Genomic DNA, 26,480 nt, shown 5'->3' on the forward strand with positions numbered 1-26,480 from the left:
CAAAGCAATAATAACACTTGCAAGAATAAAAATATTAGTAAAATTAAATCACTACTTTAACTTAAATCTGCAAGGTGTATGATTATCTTTAAGCTTAGCTGTATGTTACAAACAAAACAGCATAATACTGTAAACTGAACTTGCAATATTTTCAGGAAACAATTTGTGTGTTTTTGTAGAGGTTGCTTTTTACCACATGTAATTAAACTGAATAAACATTAACCTGAAGTTCAGTATGTTTTCTGTAAACCCAGGGTGTTCAAAATATGGCCTGCAGGTTATTTGTGGTCCTCTGAAAAACATTGCGCGGTCTTTGACCGCAATTCAGGAATGGTAAAAGTATGGTCTGCCAGCAAAGGTCATTGATGAATGGATACTATTATTATTATTTATTTTTTTTTAAATCCAACTAAAATGTATGTCAGGTAAACACATTTGTCTACACCGATTTATGAATTATTTTCTACAACAACCCTAACAAGAAAAAGTGCATGTAATGGACATGGTGAAACATCTGCCCTATCCTTAGCTAATAAGTTAAGGGACTGGAAGTTGTTTTTTTTGTTTTTTTCTAAATAAATTAGTCTTCTGCAGTGTAGCCTATTCTGACTTCTTCTGGCAGGTTCTCATTTATGTGCTTAAAACAATAAATTCTAGTGTGTTTTATGTATTTACTGTTTTGGGTCAATTTCTAATTTTGAAAAATGCTCAAAAGATTTAATCAAATAGAATCAGTGTCTGCAATCATCATCACATTGATTTTAAAGCTTTTGTTTGTTTCTATTCTCCAGTTTTCTATCAGTCAGTCATGAATGTGAGTCATTGAACAGTTGGACCTTATCTCAAATGTTTTTGGTCTTCCAGGAATCCCATACAAGCAACTCACCGTTGGCGTTCCCAAAGAGATTTTCCAGAACGAGCGCCGTGTGGCCCTGTCTCCAGCTGGTGTCCAGGCTCTCATCAAGCAGGGCTTCAATGTCGTCGTGGAGTCCGGAGCCGGAGAGCCCTCCAAGTTCCCCGACGAACAGTACGCTCAAGCCGGAGCGACAATTAAAGACGTGAAAGATGTGCTGGCGTCCGACTTGTTGGTGAAGGTAGGCTTTCACTGACGGAGGAGGAAATAAAAAATGTGAGGTGGCTGAAGAGGGAAAAATTAATTTAATCTGTAGTCAGTATTTTCTTAGTGGATCCATCCCACAACATATTTTCATAGCCACCTGATAAAACAGCTGACATTTGTGAGAATTAATTTACATATTTACTTTTAATTTAGACTTATTGCAAGGTTTTGACTTTTCTCCGTAATGCAGGCAGACAGAAATAATAATCTAAAAAGTAAAATAAGCAATTTAAAAGCAATTCCACTGAGTTAGTACCAGTATCTGTCTATGTGTAGAATGATGTGTGTTTTTCTCAACTGGATTTGTCGGGTTCCAGGTCCGTGCGCCCACATTTAGCCCTGCTTTGGGGGCTCATGAGGTGGACTTGATGAAGGAATCATCGACTTTACTCAGTTTCATCTACCCAGCTCAGAACCCTGAACTGATGGACATGCTGTCCAAGAAGAAGGCCACGGTCCTGGCGATGGACCAGGTGCCCAGGGTCACCATCGCCCAGGGCTACGATGCACTGAGCTCCATGGCAAACATTGCAGGGTAGGTAGACAAGCTGGAATGTTCTGCATTTAGATTTTCATGTTCTGGTTCATGGACCAGAATATGTTTTAATACGAAGATATGTTATATTTACATAACATGCTTATATTCTGATTGAGAATACCAGACCTTAATAGCCATGGTTAAAATACAAACATCATGATCAACAAGCAAAAAAGAAAAAAATAGAAATATCGAAGAGAAATCTTCTTTATCGTCCCAAAGTGAGGAAATTCAGGAGTACCATCAGAAGGTTGCAAAGAAATTAAACCAGAAAAAGATAAGACAAAGAAATTGAATTGTAAGAGCAATTTATAGAGTAGGAAAAAGTAATACTGCACAGTTGTTAAACATATGAGGAATGTGCAACTGAATAGGACTGATTGCATGTGTATATTTGTGCATTGAAAGCAGCGATGGACGACTTACTTGAAATTAAAAGTTGTGCAAATAGCAGCAGGGATGTTAAAACCTGTTATTAATAGTTTATGTCCATAGTCAAACAGCACTTTTGTATTACTGTCATATTTCTAGATAAGTTGCACACATTTTTAAATATTACTTTATCAGCTCCTACAGTGTTTTTCGGTAAGCTGTCTATGTTCGGCTTAGACTTCAACATTTTCCCTTTATTTTTGTCTCCAGATACAAAGCCGTCGTCTTGGCAGCCAACAATTTCGGACGTTTCTTCACGGGACAAATCACAGCAGCTGGTAAAGTGCCACCTGCAAAGGTAAGGGCGGAGTGACTGTGCATCGATCTGGTGTTCTCTATCCGTCTACTGAGTTGAAACCGTCTTGCAGCAGCATTGCTTTAGTCACTCCCAGCCTTTTCTGTGAACAGGTGCTGATTATTGGAGGAGGTGTTGCAGGTCTGGCAGCTGCTGGCACCGCCAGGGCCATGGGAGCCATCGTCCGAGGATTTGATACCAGGTTGGTTTGCGTGGTTGTTCTGAATCATTCACCTGAAAATTACGCTAAAACAAACAAAGGTTTGTACAGCAAGCTGAGCAGTATTTGAATAAAATGACGTATTGTTTTTGAGGAATTTGTTTATTGTTAGAGATGAGGGCTTTTAAAAAGATTTAAATAAAATGTAGTTTTGTTGCTATGTTTGAAAATGTTTTTTCACAGTTTTATTTCACAAAATAAAGTATTTTGTTTGACCGGTAATTCAGAATACAATGTTGGCCATGTATTGTTCATGAATAGATGTTTTTTTTTTTTTTTTTTTTACAAATTTTTATTACATTCAGTGTTTGTTTCATAATCATATTTCCAACAACTGTATCCCCTTTTTTCACGTCATCCCCTGTCTCTTCCAGAGCTGCAGCGTTGGAGCAGTTTAAATCCCTCGGCGCAGAGCCGCTGGAGGTGGACATACAGGAGTCGGGAGAAGGCCAGGGAGGTTACGCCAAGGAAATGTCGAAGGAGTTCATAGAGGCAGAGATGAAGCTGTTCGCCAAGCAGTGTCAGGAAGTGGACATTGTCATCAGCACGGCTCTTATCCCAGGTACGCTGTTTTTTTTCTCCGACTATTGGGAATTTCTCACTGACGTTAGGGAAATAGTTGATATAGTTAACGTGACCAAAGATTTACATCAACCTTAGATGCCTTACCTTTGACATTTTTAATGCCATTGTCTTTTGGGTTTGTTTCTTTTTCTTAAAATTGTAATACGGCAGGTAGGCGGGCACCGATTCTCATCACCAAACCAATGGTGGAGAGCATGAAGGACGGTTCAGTGGTGGTGGATATGGCCGCTGAGGCCGGAGGAAACATTGAGACCACAGTTCCAGGAGAGCTGTCCGTACACAAGGTCAGTGCAGAGCAGCAGTGTTAATAGAAAAACTGGAAGAAATTGGAAATAATTTATGTAATATGTATTGGTTTTTCTACATTTTTCAATTTGTGATTATCTTAGGGAGTGACTCACATCGGCTACACAGATCTGCCCAGCCGCTTGCCAACACAGTCCAGCACTCTGTACTCCAACAACATCACTAAGCTGTTGCGGGCAATCAGTCCAGACAAGGAGAACTTTTACTTCGATGTCAAGGATGTGTTTGATTACGGGACCATGGATCACGTTGTCAGAGGATCAGTTGTCATGCAGGTATGAGGGCTCGACTAAACGTCTTTTTCTGATTCTGTTATTTTTTTTAATGGTGCACATATGTTACAGTTGCGGTGCAACAGAAAAAGAAACAAGTGCCAAGTTTATTTGTTCTGAATTTGAACAGGAAATAACTCACAAATCAAACCTTTTAGTGAGGAAACTCTAATGCTCCAGTACAGCGCATGTAGAACAAGACATGCATTTTTTTTTCTATTAAATTTGATTTAATAATAAAAAAAAATACATGGGTGGCTGATAGGGTCAAAAAGTTTTATCCTATATTTGGCTATACTTTCAATTTTGGTGTTTTTCATATTACATTAATTAGAATGTATTGTTGTTGCGATAAATCACATTTCTTATTACAGTTGTAAATCTTTCACAATGAAGATGAATGATGTGATTAACACACATCTCTACCTACAATAGGAAATATGTCAAACAAAAAGTTTGATTACATTTAAAGACGGAAGTATTCTTTTAGAATATAATATGAAAAATTTAAAATATTCTGAAACTTTTGTTTAAAATAGAAAATGGAAATTAATATTTTCCAAATTGACAATAAAAAGAATACTCATCATGATTTACCCAACATCAGGCATTTACAAACAGTGGGCAAAAAATGCCTTCAATTTTGTTATTTTTAAAACTAAAATCAATATATGACATTTCTTTGTTTATCAAGGAAATATCAGTTGTTTTTTTTATTGTGAAAACCTCCATTATGCACATAATAAATGGAAGAATATTTTAAACTTGTTAGCTAACAGTTGAGTTTCTTCCAGTTGATGCTTTGTTTGTCCACTGAGACAAAAGATAAAAGTGCATCAGGTTTCCAGAGATAAGCAGCATTTCTGTTGACCGCCACCGAACAGCATGTTCCAAACAGACACATGTTTGCTCCATGATTGATAATGTTACATCTCCAAATTCTTGTTGCCATTTGTTGAGACTCAAGATCTTTGTGCTTATTGTAAAATCTGATACAGGAAATGGTGTTTTAATCTTTCAGGATTATATCTATACAACCTTATTTAGAAAGTTTTGCCGTCTGAAAGAATGAGGCATAAATACCTTAGTCAATTAAAAGAATGACAGTGCCTTCAGTAGTCACTAGGTGTCACTCAAAGACAACATTATCTTTTCCTCTGTGTTCTCAAGGTGTTTACAGCTACAGATGAAGGTCATGTCCTTAATAAGCCTTAATTTAATTCTAAGAAAAATAAAAACACACTTCGAATTTCTAATATATTAATAATTAAGTCAGTAAAATAACATAATGGCTTTGAATGGTTTAAATTCTCGTCTTCTGTTTATTCGCTACCCCATGCTGCTTCTGTTTTTGCCTTCATTTCTAGAACGGACAGAACTTGTTCCCCGCTCCTCAGCCCAACAACGTTCCCATCGCAGCTCCTCCTAAACCCAAGACGGTCCAGGAGCTGGAGGCCGAGAAGGCCTCACAGGTCTCCCCCTTCAAGGCCACACTCACCACAGCTAGCTTGTACACTGGAGGTTTGTAGTTCTGGGCGAGTCTGATTGTCCCGCTTTAATTTGATTCTTCATTAGAGAAAATTGTCCAGATTTTTCTTTCATCACTGTTAATGGTTAGCAGCGGCTCCTGAGGGAGGCGGAGGCGTGCTGAAAGGTGAAGGATGGGTTAACAAGCCGCTTTTCAAGTCGCTGCTGGAATGTGTGCAGGAGACGAGAAGTGACAGGCGCATTTCGGAGGCTTTAACGCGAGCGCACACACACGCACACACACCTTTTGGTCTCAGGAAGTGTGCATTGTAAAATCAGTTTTATGCTGGTTGTTTGAAGTAGAGCTCTGGTGAGGGGTTCTCGTGGTCCTGCACAGCGCTCGGTGTGAGTTCACCACGTGTAGCTCTGTGCTTCTACTGGTTGTCTAGATGTTGGAGTCGTTTCCTGCTAAAAGCCACACAGCTGCTGATGTTGGCTGCTGCTATAACCGACTTACACTTAGTTAAACAGCTATTAGTCAGCAAAGAAATGCAGATTTCACAAAGGTTGCTATAATTTTACCTTCTAAAGTATTATAACAATAACTTATCATAGTCATCATGATGAACCAAATGAATTGTTCTTTTCATTTTTATAGAAATGTGGGCTGTGAAAGCTGACATTCACATTGGGGACGTCTGCAGCAGTTGCAACATGTTTTGCATTGAGGTTGTATGTTAGGACTTTGCTGGACAGGCCAACTCCAGCTATAGTTCTTCCTGGCTTCCCATCAGATCGTTTTTTTTTTTTTTAAGCAAAACTCAAACCCCCACTGGCTTTTTCATCCATCTCTGTTGTTTGCAGATGCCACTGGTGCATCAGATTTAAGGGCATTTCAGAAATGCAATGCAAAGATTTGCATGTTAAACAAAGTGATTAATTGTGCTAAAATTTAATTGAAGTCTAGATTTATGTCCTCTCTTTCTGTTACAGGTATCGGCACCCTGCTCGGTCTGGGGTTGTCGGCTCCTAACGCCGCCTTCACCCAGATGGTCACCACCTTTGGTCTCGCTGGCATCGTGGGATACCACACGGTTTGGGGAGTCACTCCTGCACTGCACTCTCCACTCATGTCTGTCACCAACGCCATCTCAGGTTGGTGACCATTTCAAACCTTTCACACGAGTTTCTGACATGTAACATTGACCCATCCGTCTGTTGACTCTTGGAAAAACAAGGCTGCAAAAGTAGCAGCTGGCAACTTTAAAAAAAAATACTACAGGAAATATGGAACAAAAGGCTTCATAAATAAACTTTTTAATTTTTTGGTGTGAGTTTTTAATTCTAATTCTGAATAGCAGCATCTATAGTAGAATTACAGACGAAACAAGAAAACTGAGTGCATTGCACATAAAGTCTCTTTTGTGTTTTTGTCGCCAAGAGGTCGAAGAGGTTCTCAGGGCTTTGATCACGATGAAGCCGGAAGCAACACACTGTTGGTGATCTTTCAGGTTCAGGGAGATCTTCCCTCTTGAACACAGTCGGACATTTTTGCTCAGTTGTCGAGGAAACCAGCAACGGACATTTAAAACTTTACTATACATCCCCAATGACCTCTAAAGCTGTTGGTGTTTTTCTTTGCCTGTTTTTGCTGCTTTTTAAAAAAAAATTATGATTTCATTGCAAAACCCCCCCACAAATCTTCTTGAACACCACTTGCACAAGGGGAACGGGGCCTGAAGTTTATTTCAAAGCTTCTTTGACCCGTGCCTGCCACCTAGTTCTTCTTTTTCCCCTCACTGTCTGTTCTGGGTCCAGATCTTCTGTGGTTGTGTAAATGTCTCACTCCTGTCACTGAATGGCTCATGGATGCAGTCAGATCTTGTTGTTTTTGTGCCAGGCATTGTTAACACACACACGCACACACACACACACGCACACACACACACACACACACACACACACACACACACACACACACACACTCTAATACACAATCGTTAGCAGACATTAGAGAACCTTGGTGGAGTTTAGAGTTTTAGTGATGGACAGTTATATTCTTCGGGGAACATTTATAGTGTTACTTCCACTGGTGACCGGCCAGTGGGTCAGCCTCGGTTCTTTAGATACTGGTTTCATATCCAGTCGAAAACTAAAAGCTCATCTGTCACGTCTGTTGACTGGGGGAGAGAAACTTTAATCTACTTGAGAGCACTGACTCTGTGCTCTTTGTTCCACGAGACCTCGTTTTTTTGTCTCAGAGCTGTGATATCAAAGTTGATCAAATATACGCCTGCGCATGTGTCATAGTTGGCATCAAGGTTCGTCTAAATGACATGACTGGTGCGTTCATTGTTGGGGTCAGACAACGCCGTTGGGTTCCGCATTAGGTGTGTAACTGGATACGAGACGGTTTTTGATTATCTGCATCTTTGATCTGCCGTGAACTAGCTTGTCCTTTTACTGTCTGGCTGTTTATTAATCTTTTTTCCAAGAAATGTAGTTCTAATTTAGCAATAATACTACAAAGCACTGTTAAAATGTATTCCATCCTTAAGGATTTTTTTTTTTTTTAGAAAAAGTCTCTGTCTGTTCAACCCTGATCTTTTCATCTAATAATTTGTCTGTTCAACTGTTCATCATCCAACCGGCTGTCTATCTCTCCAACCGTTTGTCCACCCATTTTATCATCCATTCATCTATCCATCTGTTTGTCTTTAATCAGTCTTTTGTTCAGGGAACCTTTGTATTTGTACTTAAAAATAAATGGGGAATGTATGGTCATTTAACATGAGAAATGTGCAGAAACCTTATATTCAGATGTTTGTAGAACTTGTTATTCTATCAGATTGTCTTCTAGCGCCGTATCTACATGTTGTTTCTTGCTGCGTTCATCTCTTTGATTATAGTACAGATTTTAAATGAGCTTGTAATTGCATAATAGAAGTTGAGAAATGATGTTTGGCAACATTTGAAACTTTGTATAAGGCCTGATATACAAACATGATTGTAAAGCTAGCGTTTGGCAGAGACATAAGGTCAAACCTCCACCTTCTTTTTTTTTTTTTTTCCCTTCTGTTGAGAAGCTAATCTAGAATTGCAGACTTCAACCACAAACACGCATGCACACAAATGCACACACCTGTTAGTCAAGCTAAAATGCACAGAAATGTGTGTGAAGGCAAGCTCTCAGTGCCGTGTATTGCATTTTACTGCCTGTAAATCATTACAGGGATGATGTTATCAAGGTTTCCTGAGTCTTTTTGGTTAAAACACACACACATACTCTCTCTCTCTCTCTCTTTGTGCTTTTTATCGTTTTATCTTCCCCTCTCTTTCTTTTTCCAGTCCGGCAGGCAAACTGTTTTCGGAGCAATGTGTCTGTAGAGGTTCTGATAAACAAATCTAATAAGTGTTGATTCAACGTTTAGAGTTCCTCCCTTTTATTCGGCAGCTTCGCCAAAAAAAAGGTTTTTTTTTTTTTTTTTTTCTATTGCCATGTCCTTTATTATGAAGATGTAATTTCATGAACACTGACACACGTATATGTATGTGTATGTGGTCTGCAGGTCTGACGGCTGTGGGTGGTCTGTCCCTGATGGGAGGGAGCTACTTGCCATCTACTACTGCAGAGACATTGGCCGTTCTTGCTGCCTTCATCTCTTCAGTCAACATTGCCGGTGAGTCACCCAAATGCAGATGCCTCACAGTGACCCGGGCCAGTTACAGCAACGCCGAGCCAAAAATATATCAACTTTACGCCTGTGATCGAGTTGGTTCACGTCGATTGCACCAAAACATCATTTCAGCTGTCCCTTTTTAGCCAGTGGCTAAGGCTTGGACCACACACATCCAGTCATTTGTCTCCCCTGAATAATTCCCTTTACGATGATAAATAATTCCTGAAATCGTTAGTATACTCATCGCGCTCTAATAATCCTGGGAAACCATGTTCTTCCACACTTTAATTTCTGCATGCTAACAGGAGGCCTTCAGGGCAAACCTACGCAAGTAAATGAACAGCTGACAGGCATCATGTAATTGATCATAACATAGCTTATACAGCACAAGGTATGTATTACATACTTGTTACTTTTTCTATGTTTTCTTTGGGGACATTTTTAAGCACTTTGCCAAATTTCCCCCCAAAAACTCATGTGAACAGAAAAAAAAAAAAAAAAAAAAAACACACACACTGCCAACCGAGATGAGAAAACAACTCATGAAATCTCATTCTCACAAAACAGAACTTGAAATCTTAACGCCTAATTTGCTCACTGATAAAATTTAATTCATTTTAAAAAATGTATGTCATTGAATATCAGTGTTTTTTATTAACTACATCTAGTCTTTGCCCTGATGTGTTTTATCAGGATTTCTTGGAAAAGAGAAAATAGTGTGGAGAAACATTTGCATTTCTGGACTTCTAAAAAAAAAAAATGTTTTTTTTACAGTTAAATGATGGCATCAGTAAGGCTACACAATATATAGCGAATGTATCTTCATCTGTCTGCACAACATTCATATCACATAGGACTGGTTGGAGTCCAATAATTTTATTTAACCTTTATTTAAGTCGGTGAATTATTAAGAACAGATTTTTCTTTACAAAAATGACCTGGCAGTACCAATAATTGTTGGCCAATACATGCCAGGTGTAATGAACTTGTATTTTTCATGCTAATATTTAGCCAGTGGGCCAGAATCTCACAGCAGCCGATGCTTATATCACAACTGATATCATCAACACATTATTTACCAATAATACCACCGTCGCAAGATTTTTCAATACCGCAAAGTCCTCCATTCACACTCGGTTTGAATTTTTTACGATTAGCACAGTTTTCAAAACACTGCAGTCACTCAAGTGAAGGATTGATTTTTATATAAACTATTTTGGTCTTTTATGATCTTTGGAGTACACAGATATAGCATAGCCACTGCACTTTTCCATTTAAGAAATATTTGCACTGAATAGTTTAACTTTACTTATGCAAACAGGGCCCACATATAATCTGAGTCCCTAGCTGAGGGATGTTATTTTTAGTTTTGTAAAAAAAATATCCGTGTCCACACAGACTCTGAAGAACACAGAAAGGCCCACTTCGCTCTAGTGTGTAGTGATAATATCTAAATTAACTACATCAAAATTCAAAGAGCAGATCTGCAACCTGAGGCTCCAGAACCACATGTGGCTCTTTGGTCTATTGCTGGTCTTATAAAACCAAATAAGAAATGTTTTTAATTATAAAGGCAATGCAGAAGGGAGGTTTTAGCAGTTCTTTGCAATATCTTCCTAAAAAGAATGGCACCAATGATACCAGGCTTGTTTTGATAGGCTTCAAACCGGGTGTTTTTATTTTTAAAAGGACTATTATTCTTTAACAAACTGAGGAAAATAGCTCACTAAGCTTGTCCTATATATTTTTTCATTTGTGAAAGCTGGATTAATTATTTTCTAAAATCAGACATGGAAATAGTTTTGTTAAATAGGTTTTATTTTGTAGCATTTTAAATTGAAAAGATTGCTGACCCCTGGCCTAGATCAGGTGCAACTGGGGAAAGCAAAATGTATAACAAAGAGAGATTAAATAAACGTTAAGGTCTGTAAATATAAAATGGTTTGTAATGATAATTGAAGGGGAAACACTTAAGCCACACCCAGGCACAAAACATGCATACACATAATTTACAAGTTAAACTAAATGTAAGTTAATAGATCTGGAAGCCTACCCCTCACCTTGTTTCATACATATTGCACCCTTGACCTCAAACCTTAAATATTTAAAAGCTCTTTAGAAAAAAATCTGTTTAGGTTTTCAAATTTCTTTTGCTTTCGGAGCCTTTATTTTATTTTATTTTATTTCCACCAGTGGAGTCATTCTTGGTTAAAATAAACCGCAAAGGAAATGTTAAAAGAATATTATTGGATTCTGGCCGTACATTGCTTAAATGCAATAAAATTCCTCCATATTAATATATTTACTTAAACCTGTCTGCAGTAATAGGACTCTATATATTATTCTGTGTTTTTAAGCGGGATGTATTTGCTTCGAACAACGAGTACCTGGTCGAAACATAAGCTAACCTCAGGTTCACCTTTTATATGTGTGTGCATGTGGCTACAATCATACCAGACAGTAATGTGATCTGTTGGTGAAACACTGGGACACTGGGAAACTTCTGATGTTTCTGTTGAATTGGGTATAGTGACATAAAGTAGACTCATTAAATTCCTGACATTTGTTATTGAACTTGGCAACAAGTGGAAGCTGTTGGCTCTGCGGCACCTGTTGACCTCTTTCAGGTGCTCCGACTGGCAGCCTGCACACTTCTTTTTCTTTTTTTCTTCCACTTATTTATTTTGCTCTTTGAAATAGATTTTAAACCTTATTTATTTGCAGATTTGTCTGTTAAGTTCATAATATATATATATATATATATATATATATATATCTGTCTCATCCCAGGTGGCTTCCTGGTGACCCAGAGGATGCTGGACATGTTCAAACGTCCCACTGATCCTCCTGAGTACAACTACCTCTACCTGCTTCCAGCCGGCGTTTTTGTTGGCGGCTACGCCGCTGCTCTGCAAGCTGGATACAACGTAGAACAGGTGAAGAGTGATGATGGTTTCGTAGCCATGTGTTCGTAGAGGATTTGTGGACGTTTTGTCTGATTTGCTTTAAACGGACCAGAGTTTGCTTCCACTGTTTGGTCTGGACAAAAGTGCACTGATGCTGTCTAATCGGAGCGATGATAGTCGCAGGTATGGCTTTGTTTACAAATTATAGTCCGCTTGCAAAATGTTAAAGCAAACTGCACCAAATGGAAAAAATAAAATAAAATAAAGTTCACTTCCGGACCAAACAAGAGGATCAATTGACTTGCCTGCTGTGGAAACCCCCTGAGAACTAGTGGGAAACAGACCTTGAATGCATCTTTGTTGATCCACATGTTGTACAACCGGAATTATTAGATCCTTCTTTTCCTCCACAGATGATGTACTTGGGCTCTGGTCTGTGCTGTGTCGGTGCCCTGGCAGGTCTTTCCAACCAGACCACCGCTCGCCTGGGTAACACTCTGGGAATGATCGGAGTCGCAGGAGGGCTGGCTGCCACTCTGGGTGCCCTCAAACCGAGCCCCGAGCTCCTGGCTCAGATGAGCGCAGCCATGGCTGTGGGTGGAACGGCCGGTGAGCGCGTTTGAATTTACTTGAACAGAATAACCTGAGAGTCTTGAAGGCAATGCCTAATACTTGAAGAATGGTGCTGCGGCAGATGGACGTGGGGCTTTCTGTTGTTTTCCAAGCTTAGGAAGATTAAGAAGCAGGTGTGCTCAGGGTTTGTGATGTTTACATCAAACACGGCATGACTAACTCTCCAGATGCCTGAGGTCTATCTGAACAACCAGCGTCGGGTATTACTCACCAGCTCTCCGCTCTGGGACAGTTGGATCATTTAAATGCTAATTGTTCCAGTAACAAAGCTGAAATCCAGACTAAACTATCCGCGCAACTAATAATGCTCTTTACCAGATATAGCCTCGTTGAAAGGCTTCCTGCGGGACATGTGTGTGCACAAACACACTCACTGTAGGCCGACAGAAACATTTCCCAAGGTGGGCCTCGTCAGCAGCACCTGGCTCTTCCACAGGGCTCACTTCCCGGCAGTACTCTGAGTGTGCGTGCTTGTGATTCTCATGGTATTTATGCTCGGAACCTTAAGGGGCATTCTGAGTTTTTTTTTTTGTTTTTTTTTTTGTTTTACTTCATCTTTTATGTTTCTATCTCCAGGATTGACCATTGCCAAGAAGATTGAGATCAGTGACTTGCCTCAGCTGGTGGCTGCATTCCACAGCTTGGTGGGGCTGGCTGCGGTGCTCACCTGCGTGGCCGAATATATGATCGAGTACCCTCACTTTGCCACGGACCCCGCGGCCAACCTGACCAAGATAGTCGCCTACCTCGGCACTTACATCGGCGGGATCACTTTCAGCGGCTCTTTGGTGGCGTACGGCAAACTGCAAGGTGAGGCGAACTGAAAAGACGGTCCGAGAACTGAGGCATCCGAAGCCTTCAGCTGCTAAAATCAGTTTGTGGAGGAGCACAGGAAGTCGTCTGCATCATCCATCCGTTCGTCTGCCCATGCATGCGTCCGACTGAATCGGTCCATTCTACTGTCTTTTCTTCTGATTTTGTCATTTATCAATCCATATATTCATTCATCCTTTTGTAACATCCATCCATTTGTCTCCTGTCTTTGTCCATTGATTTTTGTATCCATCCATTCATCTTTTGGTAGGAAACTTTAATATTTATGCAGCAGAGAACTCTATAAACTGGATTCTGCAAAAGGATGGAAAATTTAAAAAATGATCAGTGTATAGAAACTCGGCTTGAGATTCTGCCTTCATCAGTGCAGGGCTCCTTGTAAATATATAAATTAATGCTTCCAACCTGAACGGATCTCAGAGCTCATTGAGGTCAACTTGCATGAAAAGTAAGCAATAAATAAAACACATCTGAAAACGGTGGCGAACTCTTAGACTTCCCTCACCATCAAGTTAAGTATAGAGATTAGTACTAATGGGCTGTGATTATCGTGAGTAACGCAATTGTATAATTTATTGCAAATGGCCGTGAAGCGGCCTAATTAATAGACGAGTTCTAGTTTTAGAGCAGTATTTGTTTTAGTAAAGCTTCTGGTGATTTTCCATGACTGATTTTTAGATAAAAATTTATTGAATCTTAGCATTTTATTGTCATTCACAATAAATACACTCTGCAGATAGGAAGTAGGATAGGCCTAAGTTATTTAGAATACTTCTGCATTATGTGCTTAAAATGATTTAAACGCGTCTGTTTTTCTGCTTTATACCCACCTGCCTCTGTTTTTTTCTGCAGGCATCCTGAACAGCGCTCCTCTGATGCTTCCCGGCCGCCACGCTCTCAATGCCACGCTCATGGCTGCTAGCGTCGGTGGGATGGTTCCCTACATGCTGGATCCAAGTTACACCACAGGCATGACCTGTCTGGGATCGGTTTCTGCCCTGTCTGCCGTCATGGTACGCTGCATCCGTGTTGTTGCTTAGATCTGTTGTCTCTCTCAGCGTTGGGCTTTTTTTAAAAGCAGAAAAACCTGGACATCACAGATTGAAATGTTCTTACATGTTGACTGACAGGCTAAACATGTAAGAATGCTATTAAAAACCTCAATAAACTCCAGGAAGGAGAGCTAGTTTTTAAGAGTCATAAAAAAGGCATGTTGGAGAGGGGAAATAAGGAGAAATGTAACAAGAGTGGGAATTGTTAATAAATGTCAAGTCACAGAAAACAGGAGCTGTGTGGGAAGTTTGAGTAGAGCAGAAGCCTGGCAGTCACAAGCAGACAGGTTTGACACATTCCTTCGGATAAACTAATAATTTCTCAGGACTTAAAAGGTTTTGAAAGGTTTTGATCTCACCTGGCTAACAGACAATTTTTTCCCAACTATTCATTGCTTATTTATTAAAGAAATCTTACATTTTGTAAATGTTTTTCAGTAAAAAAAAAAATTCTAATGAATCATATTTTTAACCAAAAGTTTGGGTTATCAAATAAAAATAAAATAGCTTTAGGTTATGCATTAAAGCATTTTTTATATTTTAATATAGATCATGCTCATGCAAATCTGAAGAGATTAGACATAAATTCACAGTTGTGATTCACAAAAAATAGAAAAAATTCAGCCTTTTCTTGCTTAAACCAGCAGCTGGAGTTTCAGGGTCACTGCATCCAACAATTGGTTTGCTGATTATTATCTCAGCTTCCTTATTTGTGGACCTAATCAGTATTCCAAGTACAGTGTTATGAATCATCCACTGTAAATGTGTGTGTTGTCTTTTGCAGAGGCTTTTGAAAATAGACCTTGCAGGTGGTCAAAAGGAACCATTTATGAAGTCTGAGCTGAAATAAATGAAACAGGCAGTCTCGGATTTCGTTGGTTCTTTGGTAACTGCAGTTGGCCTCTGCTAAACAACAACTGCACAAATGGTAGAGGAACAAAGAGCATCTGTACCTAATTGTGAAAAATGTTTTTTCTCCAGGTGGACGTTTCATTTTTTTAAGCATATAAATCAAATAATAAAGCACTAAACCAGCTAGTTTTATTATTATGTGTAATCTGTGGCTTTCACAGATATAAGATAATAGGTAATTAATTGTATGTACCTGTTCAGTTATTTTCATCAAGTGTAAGGTAAAGGTAAGTGTAAAAAAGTAAAAATAAAACAAAAAAGTGGGACGATCAAAAACAGGTTGTTACTTAATGATTTTTTTATTTTTTTCGCGGCTCAGAAGCCGTTTCACCATTGCTTATTATAGCAGTTTTATTCAGTAAACCTGTTCAGTAAGCAGGTTTGAATCTGAAAGAATGAATTTTCTAATTAAATCATGTTATTACAAATGCATAGGAATGTTGCTTTATAGGCATAATGTCGCAAAAGTTAAATTTTTCTCCTGTTTAATGAAACATCCTCATTTTCCTCCTGTCCTTCAGGGCGTAACTCTGACTGCGGCCATCGGAGGAGCGGACATGCCGGTGGTCATCACTGTACTCAACAGTTACTCGGGCTGGGCGCTGTGTGCCGAGGGCTTCCTGCTGAATAACAACCTGCTCACCATCGTCGGCGCTCTCATCGGCTCCTCTGGAGCCATTCTGTCTTACATTATGTGTGTGGTAAGTAATGTACAGTTTAAAAAAAAAAGTCCTAGCGTTTAAGATTCAGCAAGAAATGAGCTACATTGATGATTTTGTTTTGCTTGGCTGGACAAACTGTTGAATGTTGTTCCTTTCCTGTCCTGCAGGAGGGACTCTTTACCATTTTAAATGTGAAAACCTCTTTTGACTCCTTTTGATTTGCGTCTTTTATCTGTACCTTCTTATTATAGAAAAAGTGGTTTTATTTGGGAGACAAATGTAAATATTTTCTGCCTTCTTAGGCCATGAATCGTTCGCTTGCCAACGTGATCCTTGGGGGTTACGGCACATCCTCCACCGGGACAGGAAAGCCCATGGAGATCACGGGGACACACACAGAGGTGAACGTGGAACAGACTGTCGACATGATTAAAGAGGCCCACAACATAATCATCACTCCAGGTAAAACACACAGAGGTCTGGTCCATGAGTGGAAAAACATGGCGCTCTGACTTTTCTCGTCACTTTTCTTTCCCCGGCACGAGCAAAGCGCCTTCTGTTTGTTTAACCTCGTCTCAACCTATGTTGCGTCACAGTTTTCTGGGGTAATTGACAAGTCCCGGCAGAGTGCGCACAGACACAAAAACACCCTCGCCTGGTTTTCTGTGTGGTCGGCAGTAAATAAGACATTCTACACTATGTATGCAAGGTCAGAGGGAAATTAGACGAGATGAAGCTTTACAGGGTTTTGTTGACAACTATCATCCAAACTGGCCTGTAGTTCATTTTTCAGGGCTGATGCGTGGGGTCTAAACACAACCTTCGTTCCAGCTGCACATTTCTCTGTTTCACATGTTTCTCATATTTAAGGGTGACGCAGAACGTGTCACGGCTTCCCGTACTCTCAGCCTGCTGCGTGAATTATTGGGTGGCCCCAGACAACATTCGAGTCCTTTCCTTAAGACCGTTGTGATGCTTTCGGGGTTACCATGACTATGTGGGTACAAGTAAACACAGACTTAAAAAGCACCTATTCTGCAAATTGGCCATTCCAGTCACAGAGCACAATACCAATTTTGCAAAAAAACTTCTGAGGAAATCACAGCAATTTACAAGATTTGGCAAATTATAGCACTCCCGTGGCCCAGTGAAAGAGAAGCGAGGCATCAAATGTAGGTTAAGATATTCAGCTTTCCCTTCTGAGAGTTATCAGGACTCAATAAAACTTCATGTAAAACTGCAATCAGTAAGATGGACAAAAATGGCATGTTCCAGCATGATTATTTTATATAAGAATATACGTGTGTGTGAAAGGACTTTCTTGAAACATTTGCGTGTATTTAAAGGCACCAACCTGGGTTTTACTATTACCCTGAATTGGAATAGGAACGTTTTAGTCCATCCTGAACCCATCAGTCAATAATTTGTCATCCATCCATTCTAGTCAAGTCAAGTTTATTTGTATAGCACATTTCAGCAGCAAGTCAGTTCACACTGCTTTGCACTATAAAAACATATTTGATTTTGGTGATTTTGCCATCACCAAAACCACAAAGCAAATACTCATCAAACATGTTGACCAATGTTCCAGTTACTATTAACCAAAGGCAACTCTCAACAGGTGGGTTTTTTTAGTGGGGTTGAACTTAAAGGAACTCGGTGTTTCAGCAGTTTTGCAGTTTTCTGGAAGTTTGCTCCAGATCTCTGGTGGATAAAAGTTAAAAGCTGCTTCTTCATGTTTGGTTCTGGGAACGCAGAGCAGACAAGAACCAGAAGACCCGAGTGGCCTGAAAGATTGATACAACAACAGATCTTTAATGATTTTGGTGCTAAACCATCCAGTGATTTATAAACTAACAAATATTTTGAAGTTTCTCTTCTGTTTATTCTCTATTCTAGCGTCTCCCATCCATTCGTGAACCCTTCTGTTCGCCTCTTTCCGTTCCTACTTACGGGCTGAAACAGAAACGGATTTTGAAGTCTTTAAATGAGGAATTTTGATCAGAAAAAATGTGCTGGAATGTTTTTCTTTAAGCCCTTATAATTCCCCGTTCATTATAAACACATCGTCCCTCTGACGTGTAGCACCACATCACAAATATGTAAGACACAACAAAATCTGTTGGAGGCATTTTGCGAAAGACTAATACGTGTTTGTGCCATGATACTGTCTAATAGTGTTGCATCATTATTCGGCGCCAGCTTTTAGTCATTGCCCTTGTTTCCATTCAAAGTGTTCTTCCTAATTGGAGCCGTCACAGTCACTTTGGCTGATTGACGCCTGTGGAAACAGTTAAGGCCCGGCTTGATAAACAGAAGTGTTTTCCTGGCTTTTGTCTGAACCATCACGGCATGGTCTGGAAGCATGTGTTTTCCTTTACGCAAGACAACTCATGTGAGAATATTGGCAATAAAACTCGCAAAAGAAATACTACGGAGGGGCGTAAAGTGAAAATCTTTGGATAGTTTAGCTGGAAGACAAACGGCATAGTTTTGGAGAGATTTTTTTTTTTCAGCCGTGTCTCCCTGTCTGTTGTGTTTTAACAGGACAGTTTCTGACTGCTTCAGACGAGGCTTGTAAACATCACTGAACTGCTTGGTGCAAGATAAAAATCTAAAACCTGGCACCTGCGTCATTCACATGAAAGTAATTTAAGAGTGGAGGAATTAAAATCTGACCTTTTTAGTGAATTCAACCTTTACTAAGATGCTTATTTTTGGAATATGAGAAAACAAAAACAATGTTAACATTACTTTTACAGCATCATTCTCAAAGACAAATCCTAATAATGTTTTGTTTTTTTATGTTGGCACTAATACACAGCAATGCATAAGAACATAAGCAAGACCTGAGTTTTAAAGATGGAGAGGTGAGATGAAGGAATGTGTGTTTTATTGACACTCTGTTTCATTAGATTTTTCTAAATGTGGACTGTCTTTTGACCTCTGGAGACATTAACATCTTTAAATTGATATGTGCACAAACAACATTTTTTTGCTACACAAACATTTGACACCAGTTGTTTATTTTGAAGAGAGGTGAAGGAGAAGGGCTGCTTCACTCAGATCATCTTACCTTTGAATTCTTTGAATCAGGGTCGAAATCAACTCATATTCCCGTTTTAAAATCTCTTTCAGGTTATGGACTTTGTGCTGCAAAGGCTCAGTATCCCATCGCTGAGCTGGTAAAGATGCTCTCAGAGGCTGGCAAGAAAGTCAGGTACATTTCTGATTGACTTTTAATAATCAGAACAAATCTCCAGAGAGCTCTATACTGTCTCTTTTATTTGAATACAACATACTAATGTTACATATTTATATTGTCGGAACATTTGCATTTTTCTCTGCTCGGCTGACTGAGTAAAGAGAAAAAGAAAAACGAGCCTTGTACATTTTGCTGTGCTTCTCCGGATAAAATGCACCAAGCCATGACTTTTAAGACCAAGTTATTCACCACATCATGATTTTTGTGTGCCGTTCCATCACTGTTGTTTGCCAGTTTGCTTGCCAGCCAAACACAATGATATCACCATTAACACACTTTTTTTTTCTCGTAGTGTGGGCAGGTGCCAAGTTCTCCTGAGACAAATAAATCTGTTAGGCTTGCAAGCAAATGGAACCAGTAAAATGTGATTGTAGACGGCTGCTCTGGCTTTAGACCTGGTAAAACACCCCCAACCCTGTGTCAAGACTCCAAGGCCACGATTTGCTAATAAGTTGCAAAATGCACTTTTCATCTAAAAAGGAGTCTGTGGACCACTCGCTTTAACACAAGGACAATCGAAGCCTTTGTGGTGGCTCTTAAAGCACTTAAAGAATCTCCCCTCAGACTCTCTTTAAGGGTTTTGCTTCACAGTCCTCTCAAATCTGCAATCTCCCCGTTTGTTGTGCATGTTTTTTTCTTACTATGCTTTATTCTTGCAATTAACATTCCATTATTGTTTTGTATAAATCACAGCTTGTTTAAAAATGACCTTATGTAGCTTATCGTGATGTGCCTTGACGGGTTTCTACATAATACCTGTCTTTGCTGTGTTTATGTTTCTGGTTCTTAAAAGTATGTTGTTTTTTTTTTTTTTTCATATGATGTGATAAACTGGATTTTGAGTTCCGAACAACAGAAAGCCATTGTGATCAGTATTATAAATGCTATAAACAACATAATGAGTTCAATTGTTTTTAGTTTAATTATTGACATAAATCAATTTTTCATTGATTTTGTAATTTATGGAGATGCACCTGTGTAGCTTCTACAAGAAACTCACATTTGCAAAACTCTCCCTTTGGGGTTTAGTTTATTTTTTTTATCATTATTTCAAACATTTTCTTATTCACAATTCAAATGCCACAATATAAATTGTTCCACAACTATATGCTTGAAAAGGAGGCATGTAGAAATGTGAACTTATTCAATCCTGCCTCCTTTCTTTTATGTCTTATTTTTTACACATTATTTTTTACTTAAGAAAAAAAAATGTAGCTTTAGAAATAAGTGTTTATTACTTATAGTCAATAAAGAACCACAGAAGACATTGTAGATTACAATGATATGATTGTGCTGATGTTCTACTGGTAGGTAATAAACGATGGTTGCTGCTTCCATCTGGCTGATAAGAAAATGGGATTGCATGTAGAGACCAGTGTGTGTTTGTAAAGAAGGAAATGCTAACGAGGGACAGAAAAGGTACAGCGGAACCTCGTCTAATTTTCCTGCCTCTGCCGTTTGATCCTGGCCGTGGCAGCTGCTGCTGCTTAGAGCATTTGTGCCTGATTAGAGGAAAGTGGGTGGTCAGAGGGGGAAAAAAAAGTAGAAAACATTCAGGTTTTTTCTTCTGTTTTGTCTTCTTACTCTGTTTCCTAATTTATCCCTTTATTCCCAACAGCCTGTGTAATCGTTTGTGTCTTTCTTGTGTCTCAAGCAATCTGCCTTTCTGTTGTTGTTCGTTAGATGCAGCAATACAACACAAAATGCTGATTCTTCTGAGATCAAAGCTCCACTTTCTTCTTCCCTTAATCCTCATCTAGAACATATGCAGATCGGCTTGTTTGCTAGAAACAAGAGTTCTTTTAAACTCTGCTTGAACGGCGAAAGGAACAAGCAGTCTTCTACTAATTACCTAAACTGATTACATGTCATGGTCAATTGAGTTTGAGAACTGTGCACAAGTTACAAACAAGAGAGAGCTCACTAATCAGATGATGTTTGTGAGAGTTTGCCGTGATCTGATTGTTATTGCTCATATCTCTCAGATTAATTTGTCCACAAACTCTTTCGATTTATTTTGAATCCTCCTCTTCTCGATTCGGTTTATTTTGATTCCTCCTCGGCCGCCTCCGACATCTCTCCTGTCCAGTCAGAATTGTTTTTTGTAAAGTAAGGTTTTTGTGCAAAGTGAGGACCTGCGGTGTGTTTTCCTCCAGGTTCGGTATTCACCCCGTCGCCGGCCGTATGCCCGGTCAGCTCAACGTGCTGCTGGCCGAAGCAGGTGTCCCGTATGACATTGTCCTGGAAATGGAAGAAATCAATGAGGACTTCCCTGGTGAGGCCAGCTTTTTGTTTTCTTACACACTTTTAATACAATTGCTCTTCAACTCATGGTGGCATTTTGCAGACAAAACGAATTGAACTGTAGGAATGAATATGAAAATGTGGAATTGACTGTTACTGAAGTCTGAAGCTTTTATTTTAATTTGTAAAGTATTGTTCATTTAGTTAAGATATTTTAAATGAAATAATTTTCCCTCTTTTGTCATGCATCTTCTTGCATGCTCAATTGTAACTACTTTGGTTTTGTGGTGGAACACCTACATTTTCATGCTTATTTATTTGATTCTTTCTTCTGTTAACCCTTCGCTCTCCTGTTTCATGCCTCTATCCTTTGCTTTCCCCATCTCCCTCTTTTTCTTTCTCTCTCTCTCCTGTGTTCCTTGATTCCTTTCTAATGTTTCTTCTTCCTCTCCCTTTCTTATCTTTTTCACTCCTTCACAAATGTGTCCTTTCTTTACTGTGTCTTTTTATAAGTGTAAGGAACAACACTTACATTCTTTCCTTGATTTGTACCTGTCTCTTTCTTTCTTCCCTATTTTTCCCTTTTTGAGTCTTCTTTTGGTATTTTCAATTTTTTTTTTAATCCTTTGTACTTTAAGGTTAACTCAAAAGGCTGAGAATGAAAGAAAAAAATCTAAATGCCGAACAAATGTGTTTAAATGCCTCAAATTATCTTTTAAGTTTGCTTCACACACTTTTAAAAATATGGATTAAGTGGGCCCACTTTCTCAGCTGCGCCTAATTAGATACATCTGACGTTAGTTCTCACCAACTCTGCTCGAAAAGTATGTAAATTGTCTGTTGTTTTCTGCTGTTTTATGACAACTCAGTCCAACACTTGAAATACATATACAGTAAATAATAATAAAAAAAAAAAAACACACACACACACAAAAAAAAACAAGCTGTACTGCAGATGTGAAACACGTGCAGAAAGGTGGTCTTTAAAGCTGTGATTCGTTCCGTGTGAAAACAGAAACTGACCTGGTTCTGGTGATCGGCGCCAACGACACAGTGAACTCGGCCGCCCAAGAAGACCCCAACTCCATCATCGCTGGCATGCCCGTGCTGGAGGTCTGGAAGGCGAAGCAGGTGAGACATCTGGCGCAGGCGGGATAATCAGATCTGTCTCAAACCCCAAGGAGATGATGACAACTGGGAGGTTTTTACAGCAGAACCGTGTCCATCTGCTGGCCCACATTCAGATCGTTATGAGTGCAGGTGCAGCCTCATTCTGATCCTATTAGAGTGGAGTTTGTCCTTGTGAAATGATGTGAAATGACATCATTCAGAGCGTCACATGTCACATTGATGTTGCACCAAGGGTGTGAATTTACCCCCCCCCCTTTTTTTTTTTTTTTTTTTTTGTTGAAAGGGACATATGCAAAATTCACATTTTGCAGTTTTTTACTTCCATTTTGGTTCCTGCTGCTTCCAAAAACAGCCCAACTGTTTAAGAAAAACACCCATCTGTTTTTTGACAATAAGTTGATGTTTTTTTTTTGTGTGTCTAGAAATTAAGCCGTTTCAAAAACCTTTGGAATGTAAAGTCACAAATCAGCAATTTTTTGTACAAAAAAAAAAAATTAATGAACATGTTTTGTATAGCCAATAAACCTGACCCAACCTGTTTACGCTAGCATAATAGATCATATTTAATATTCTCTCTGGAGAAATCAAAGGAAATAAAAGTTTTTGCCTCCAATTTTTCTCTAAAGCTTTCTTCCTTAATGATCAATTTGTGTTGCTGCAGGTCATCGTGATGAAACGATCTCTGGGCGTCGGGTACGCAGCGGTGGATAACCCCATCTTCTACAAACCTAACACTTCGATGTTGCTCGGCGACGCCAAGAAGACGTGTGACGCCCTGCAGGCCAAGGGCCCGGGGGCTCAGGTCCCGGAAACTGACCCCCCCCCCCCCCCTCTAACCCCCCTGGTTCAGAGACACCTCCACCTGAGAGCACAAAGAGGAAAAGATTTAAAAATTCATCTCTGTACAGCTGTAACCTCACCAACTGAGATGAGCAGTTTTTTTGGGGATCCCCCTTCCTGTTATCTAAAAATGAAGGAATGTTGTCTTGTGCAGCAGTGGGATCTATACAATAGATACTGTATATTTATTTTTAGCTGATGTAACGGGACATCTTTTATTTCTAGATCATGAGGAAAGGCTGCACTGTAATCAGGAGTTCAACTTTAGACACATTTATTGATTTAAAATAAATAAAATCAAGATCATAGGTGCTTTAACGTGTTAGATATTTTCAGCTTCACATAGTTAATAAGTAAAGAAAAGAAATTGGACTCAAAAGGTGCACCGATAGGTTTTTATCTGCTGTAGAGTTTTATTTTCCCTTCCCTCTACATTCTGATTTGTTGTAATTTCTTCTTCCCCTCCATTGATCTACCTGTAAAGTGTAATAGTGAGAACATGGGAGAAAGTTTTTTACTCTAATAATTTTCAAAAGCATCTGCTTTAAGCGTTTGCTCCTTTTCTTTTTATCGGCTCCGACCGGATCAGAACAAATTTATTAAAAAATATCCCTCCTCTGATCACAGGAGACAGGCGTTGTTGAGCTTTTAGCGTGATCCCACAGCTTTGCTGAAACGTCCTGCTCTTACAAACACTCTCATCGCTCAGATTAGCTGAAAGGATTTTGTTATGTTTTCCATCATGGTGCGTTCAATCATGCTGCCAGGTTCAGATATTACAGTACATGTTTTTTTTTTTTTGTTTGTTTTGTTTAAGTGAATGTGACTCATCCACTCCAGAGTGCGTCCTCATTACTGCTCCACAGGGAAATGAAGGATCACAGTTTATAAGTAGGACCATTTGTTAATCTGTTGTATCTGAATCTAAACAGTGCGCTTTGTGGAATCGTTGCTACACCACCAACTGTTTGTCTTCATTTTAATTTGACTTTCGACATCTGCTTAATCATGTGCCAATTCAATCTGGATAGTTTCTCAGATGCAGACACACCATTTGGCTTCTGTTTAACCACTCAAGTATTTCTTTAAACAAAGACTAAATCTCTTTGGTATTATTTTATTGTAGCCATTTAATTAGAGTGTATATTGTTCAATTTATCTACTTCAAACACTTAAGAACAACTGTTGGGATAATGATTCATCCTGGGATCTCATGCATTGACCATGACAACTATCCTACCTCTCCATGAAACGACCAACGCCTCTGTAGGACGACGATTTGTGTCATTGCGTCTTTCACATGATTGGACCCAAGTTTGTTTGTTTTTTTCCAGTCACTTTGCTCAGCATGCGAGCTCTAATATTTCCAAATGATCCAGGACCAATATCTTTTTTTTTTTTTTTCTGTTGTATTTTCAGACCTCAACAGTTTGTTGCTATGGTTTATTCTTTTTGTGCATCTCAATTGAGACGTGGCTCTGTAACGTCAACAGTTGCAAGCAAATAGGCTTTCGTAACATTAAAATCATATAGATTGTTGCCGTTCTTGAACAAATTATGTAAGGAAGGATGGTTAAATCCGGTATTTTCCAAGTGTCCCTCCTTTCAACTTCTGCTTTTTGTTCTGCTTGAGGGGTTGTATTTTTGTAAGAAGGCATCATGTTTGTGCAGAGCGACATTGGGATTTGGAAGAGGTATGTTTCAATGCACCATCTTAAGAGGATGAAATGTACTGTGAAACTGTTTTTCCCCCTCTTTTTTTGTCATTGAACATTTTCTTCCCTAATAAAGCTGTATTTACACTAGATGTCACCTGAAGGTATCATTTCTTTCTTCAACTTCCCTGTAAAGGTGTAATTCAGTTTCTCAACAGTAAACAAGTTGCTGTGCAAGACTCCCTATGATGACTTTGTATTTTTTTTTTACCACAGTTTTGGGGTTTATGGCTGTAAAGCAGTTTTTTTCATGGCTTTATGTCAAATCTTTGCAGCAAATACCTGGATTAACGGCAGTTCTTGTTCTTCTGATGTATTGTTTTGTAATCTGACTTTAAAGATCTCAGCAACGTTACCCTTGATCCATCTTGATGGTCTTCATGAGGCTGCAGTCTGCTCACAAATTTTCAACAAACTTATTGTCTTCACAGAACAGAATAGGATTAAACCACACACAGGTGGACTTTATTTTCAAATTAGGTGATTTCTGAATGCATTTTATTGCACTGAGTTTTGTTTACAGATATCACAGAAAAGATCCCGTATACAAAGATGTGGCAAACTTTTCAAGTTTTTTTTATTTTTGAAAAAAAAAAATTTAAAGCATGCATCCATTTTCTTCTACTTTATTTATGAAACCGGGTTTTGCATTATTTGTAAATGAGCAACTATTAAAAAATGAAAGGCAAAAGATTTAGTTTGAAGATGATACGCAGACAATTAAAATATATTTTCTTATCAATAACTTCAGCATGTCCTCCTAATGGGATTGCATGAGTGTATGATGAGGGTTATCACAATGAGTAAAATGTAAATATCTGCAAGCTGCACTGATTGCTATTCATCAGCGCAGATTTAACTGGAGGTGCTTAAGACGGCACTGCCCAAACAGCAGATCACAGCGCAGATAGGGGTTTTGGAAGAAAAGATTGCATGTGTGCAAGATGAGGGTGGCTTCATCCTGCAACAAGTGGCACTCAGGCCGTTATCTCAACTCAAGGTTAGGAAGATCTTGACTGGACTTACAGTTGCGTAGCAGAGTTGAGGGCAACCCAGAGTTTCTAGACATAATAAACAATGAATCATCAACAGGATAGCCTGTCCTCCATAGTAAATGTTGCCCAAAATAAATGTAGGGGGGAAAAAAAGCCTTGCGTGTGATTCCCTTTGGTATTTAATTACGGATGAATGTCTGTGTAGAGTGTGTTTTCCTGTTTGATTGGCTGTGGACTTTCAGGTACTTTAAGTTTTGCATGCAAAGGATGTGAAAAATATCCGAATTTAAAATGTAATTAAGGATAGAAATGTGGGAAAACATATAACAAAACTGACGTAATGTCCTCAAATATTCATCCTGGGAATGCAAAACAT

The 26,480-nt window shown here is 39.1% G+C and overlaps 1 protein-coding gene across 2 annotated transcripts in view; it reads left to right on the plus strand.

Annotated features, from left to right (window-relative positions):
- The window catches only part of nnt (nicotinamide nucleotide transhydrogenase), a 27,462-nt gene extending 3,755 nt beyond the window's left edge, over positions 1-23,707 (plus strand). For both annotated transcript variants that reach the window (XM_015030739.1, XM_015030740.1), the window contains exons 3-22: positions 865-1,094; positions 1,438-1,655; positions 2,301-2,388; positions 2,499-2,587; positions 2,980-3,167; positions 3,341-3,474; positions 3,580-3,771; positions 5,136-5,289; positions 6,229-6,390; positions 8,805-8,915; positions 11,706-11,851; positions 12,235-12,430; positions 13,031-13,264; positions 14,141-14,301; positions 15,774-15,953; positions 16,217-16,376; positions 19,053-19,134; positions 21,336-21,454; positions 22,439-22,554; positions 23,216-23,707. In XM_015030739.1, coding sequence (XP_014886225.1) covers positions 865-1,094; positions 1,438-1,655; positions 2,301-2,388; positions 2,499-2,587; positions 2,980-3,167; positions 3,341-3,474; positions 3,580-3,771; positions 5,136-5,289; positions 6,229-6,390; positions 8,805-8,915; positions 11,706-11,851; positions 12,235-12,430; positions 13,031-13,264; positions 14,141-14,301; positions 15,774-15,953; positions 16,217-16,376; positions 19,053-19,134; positions 21,336-21,454; positions 22,439-22,554; positions 23,216-23,593 — 3,338 coding nt within the window. In that variant the 3' untranslated portion in view covers positions 23,594-23,707. The remainder of the gene's footprint in view (positions 1-864; positions 1,095-1,437; positions 1,656-2,300; positions 2,389-2,498; positions 2,588-2,979; positions 3,168-3,340; positions 3,475-3,579; positions 3,772-5,135; positions 5,290-6,228; positions 6,391-8,804; positions 8,916-11,705; positions 11,852-12,234; positions 12,431-13,030; positions 13,265-14,140; positions 14,302-15,773; positions 15,954-16,216; positions 16,377-19,052; positions 19,135-21,335; positions 21,455-22,438; positions 22,555-23,215) is intronic.
- The last annotated feature ends 2,773 nt before the right edge of the window (positions 23,708-26,480 follow it).

Source organism: Poecilia latipinna, unplaced genomic scaffold (assembly GCF_001443285.1).
Source record: "Poecilia latipinna isolate Pla-1442-1.1 unplaced genomic scaffold, P_latipinna-1.0 Scaffold190, whole genome shotgun sequence".
Classification (NCBI taxonomy): Eukaryota; Metazoa; Chordata; class Actinopteri; order Cyprinodontiformes; family Poeciliidae; genus Poecilia; species Poecilia latipinna.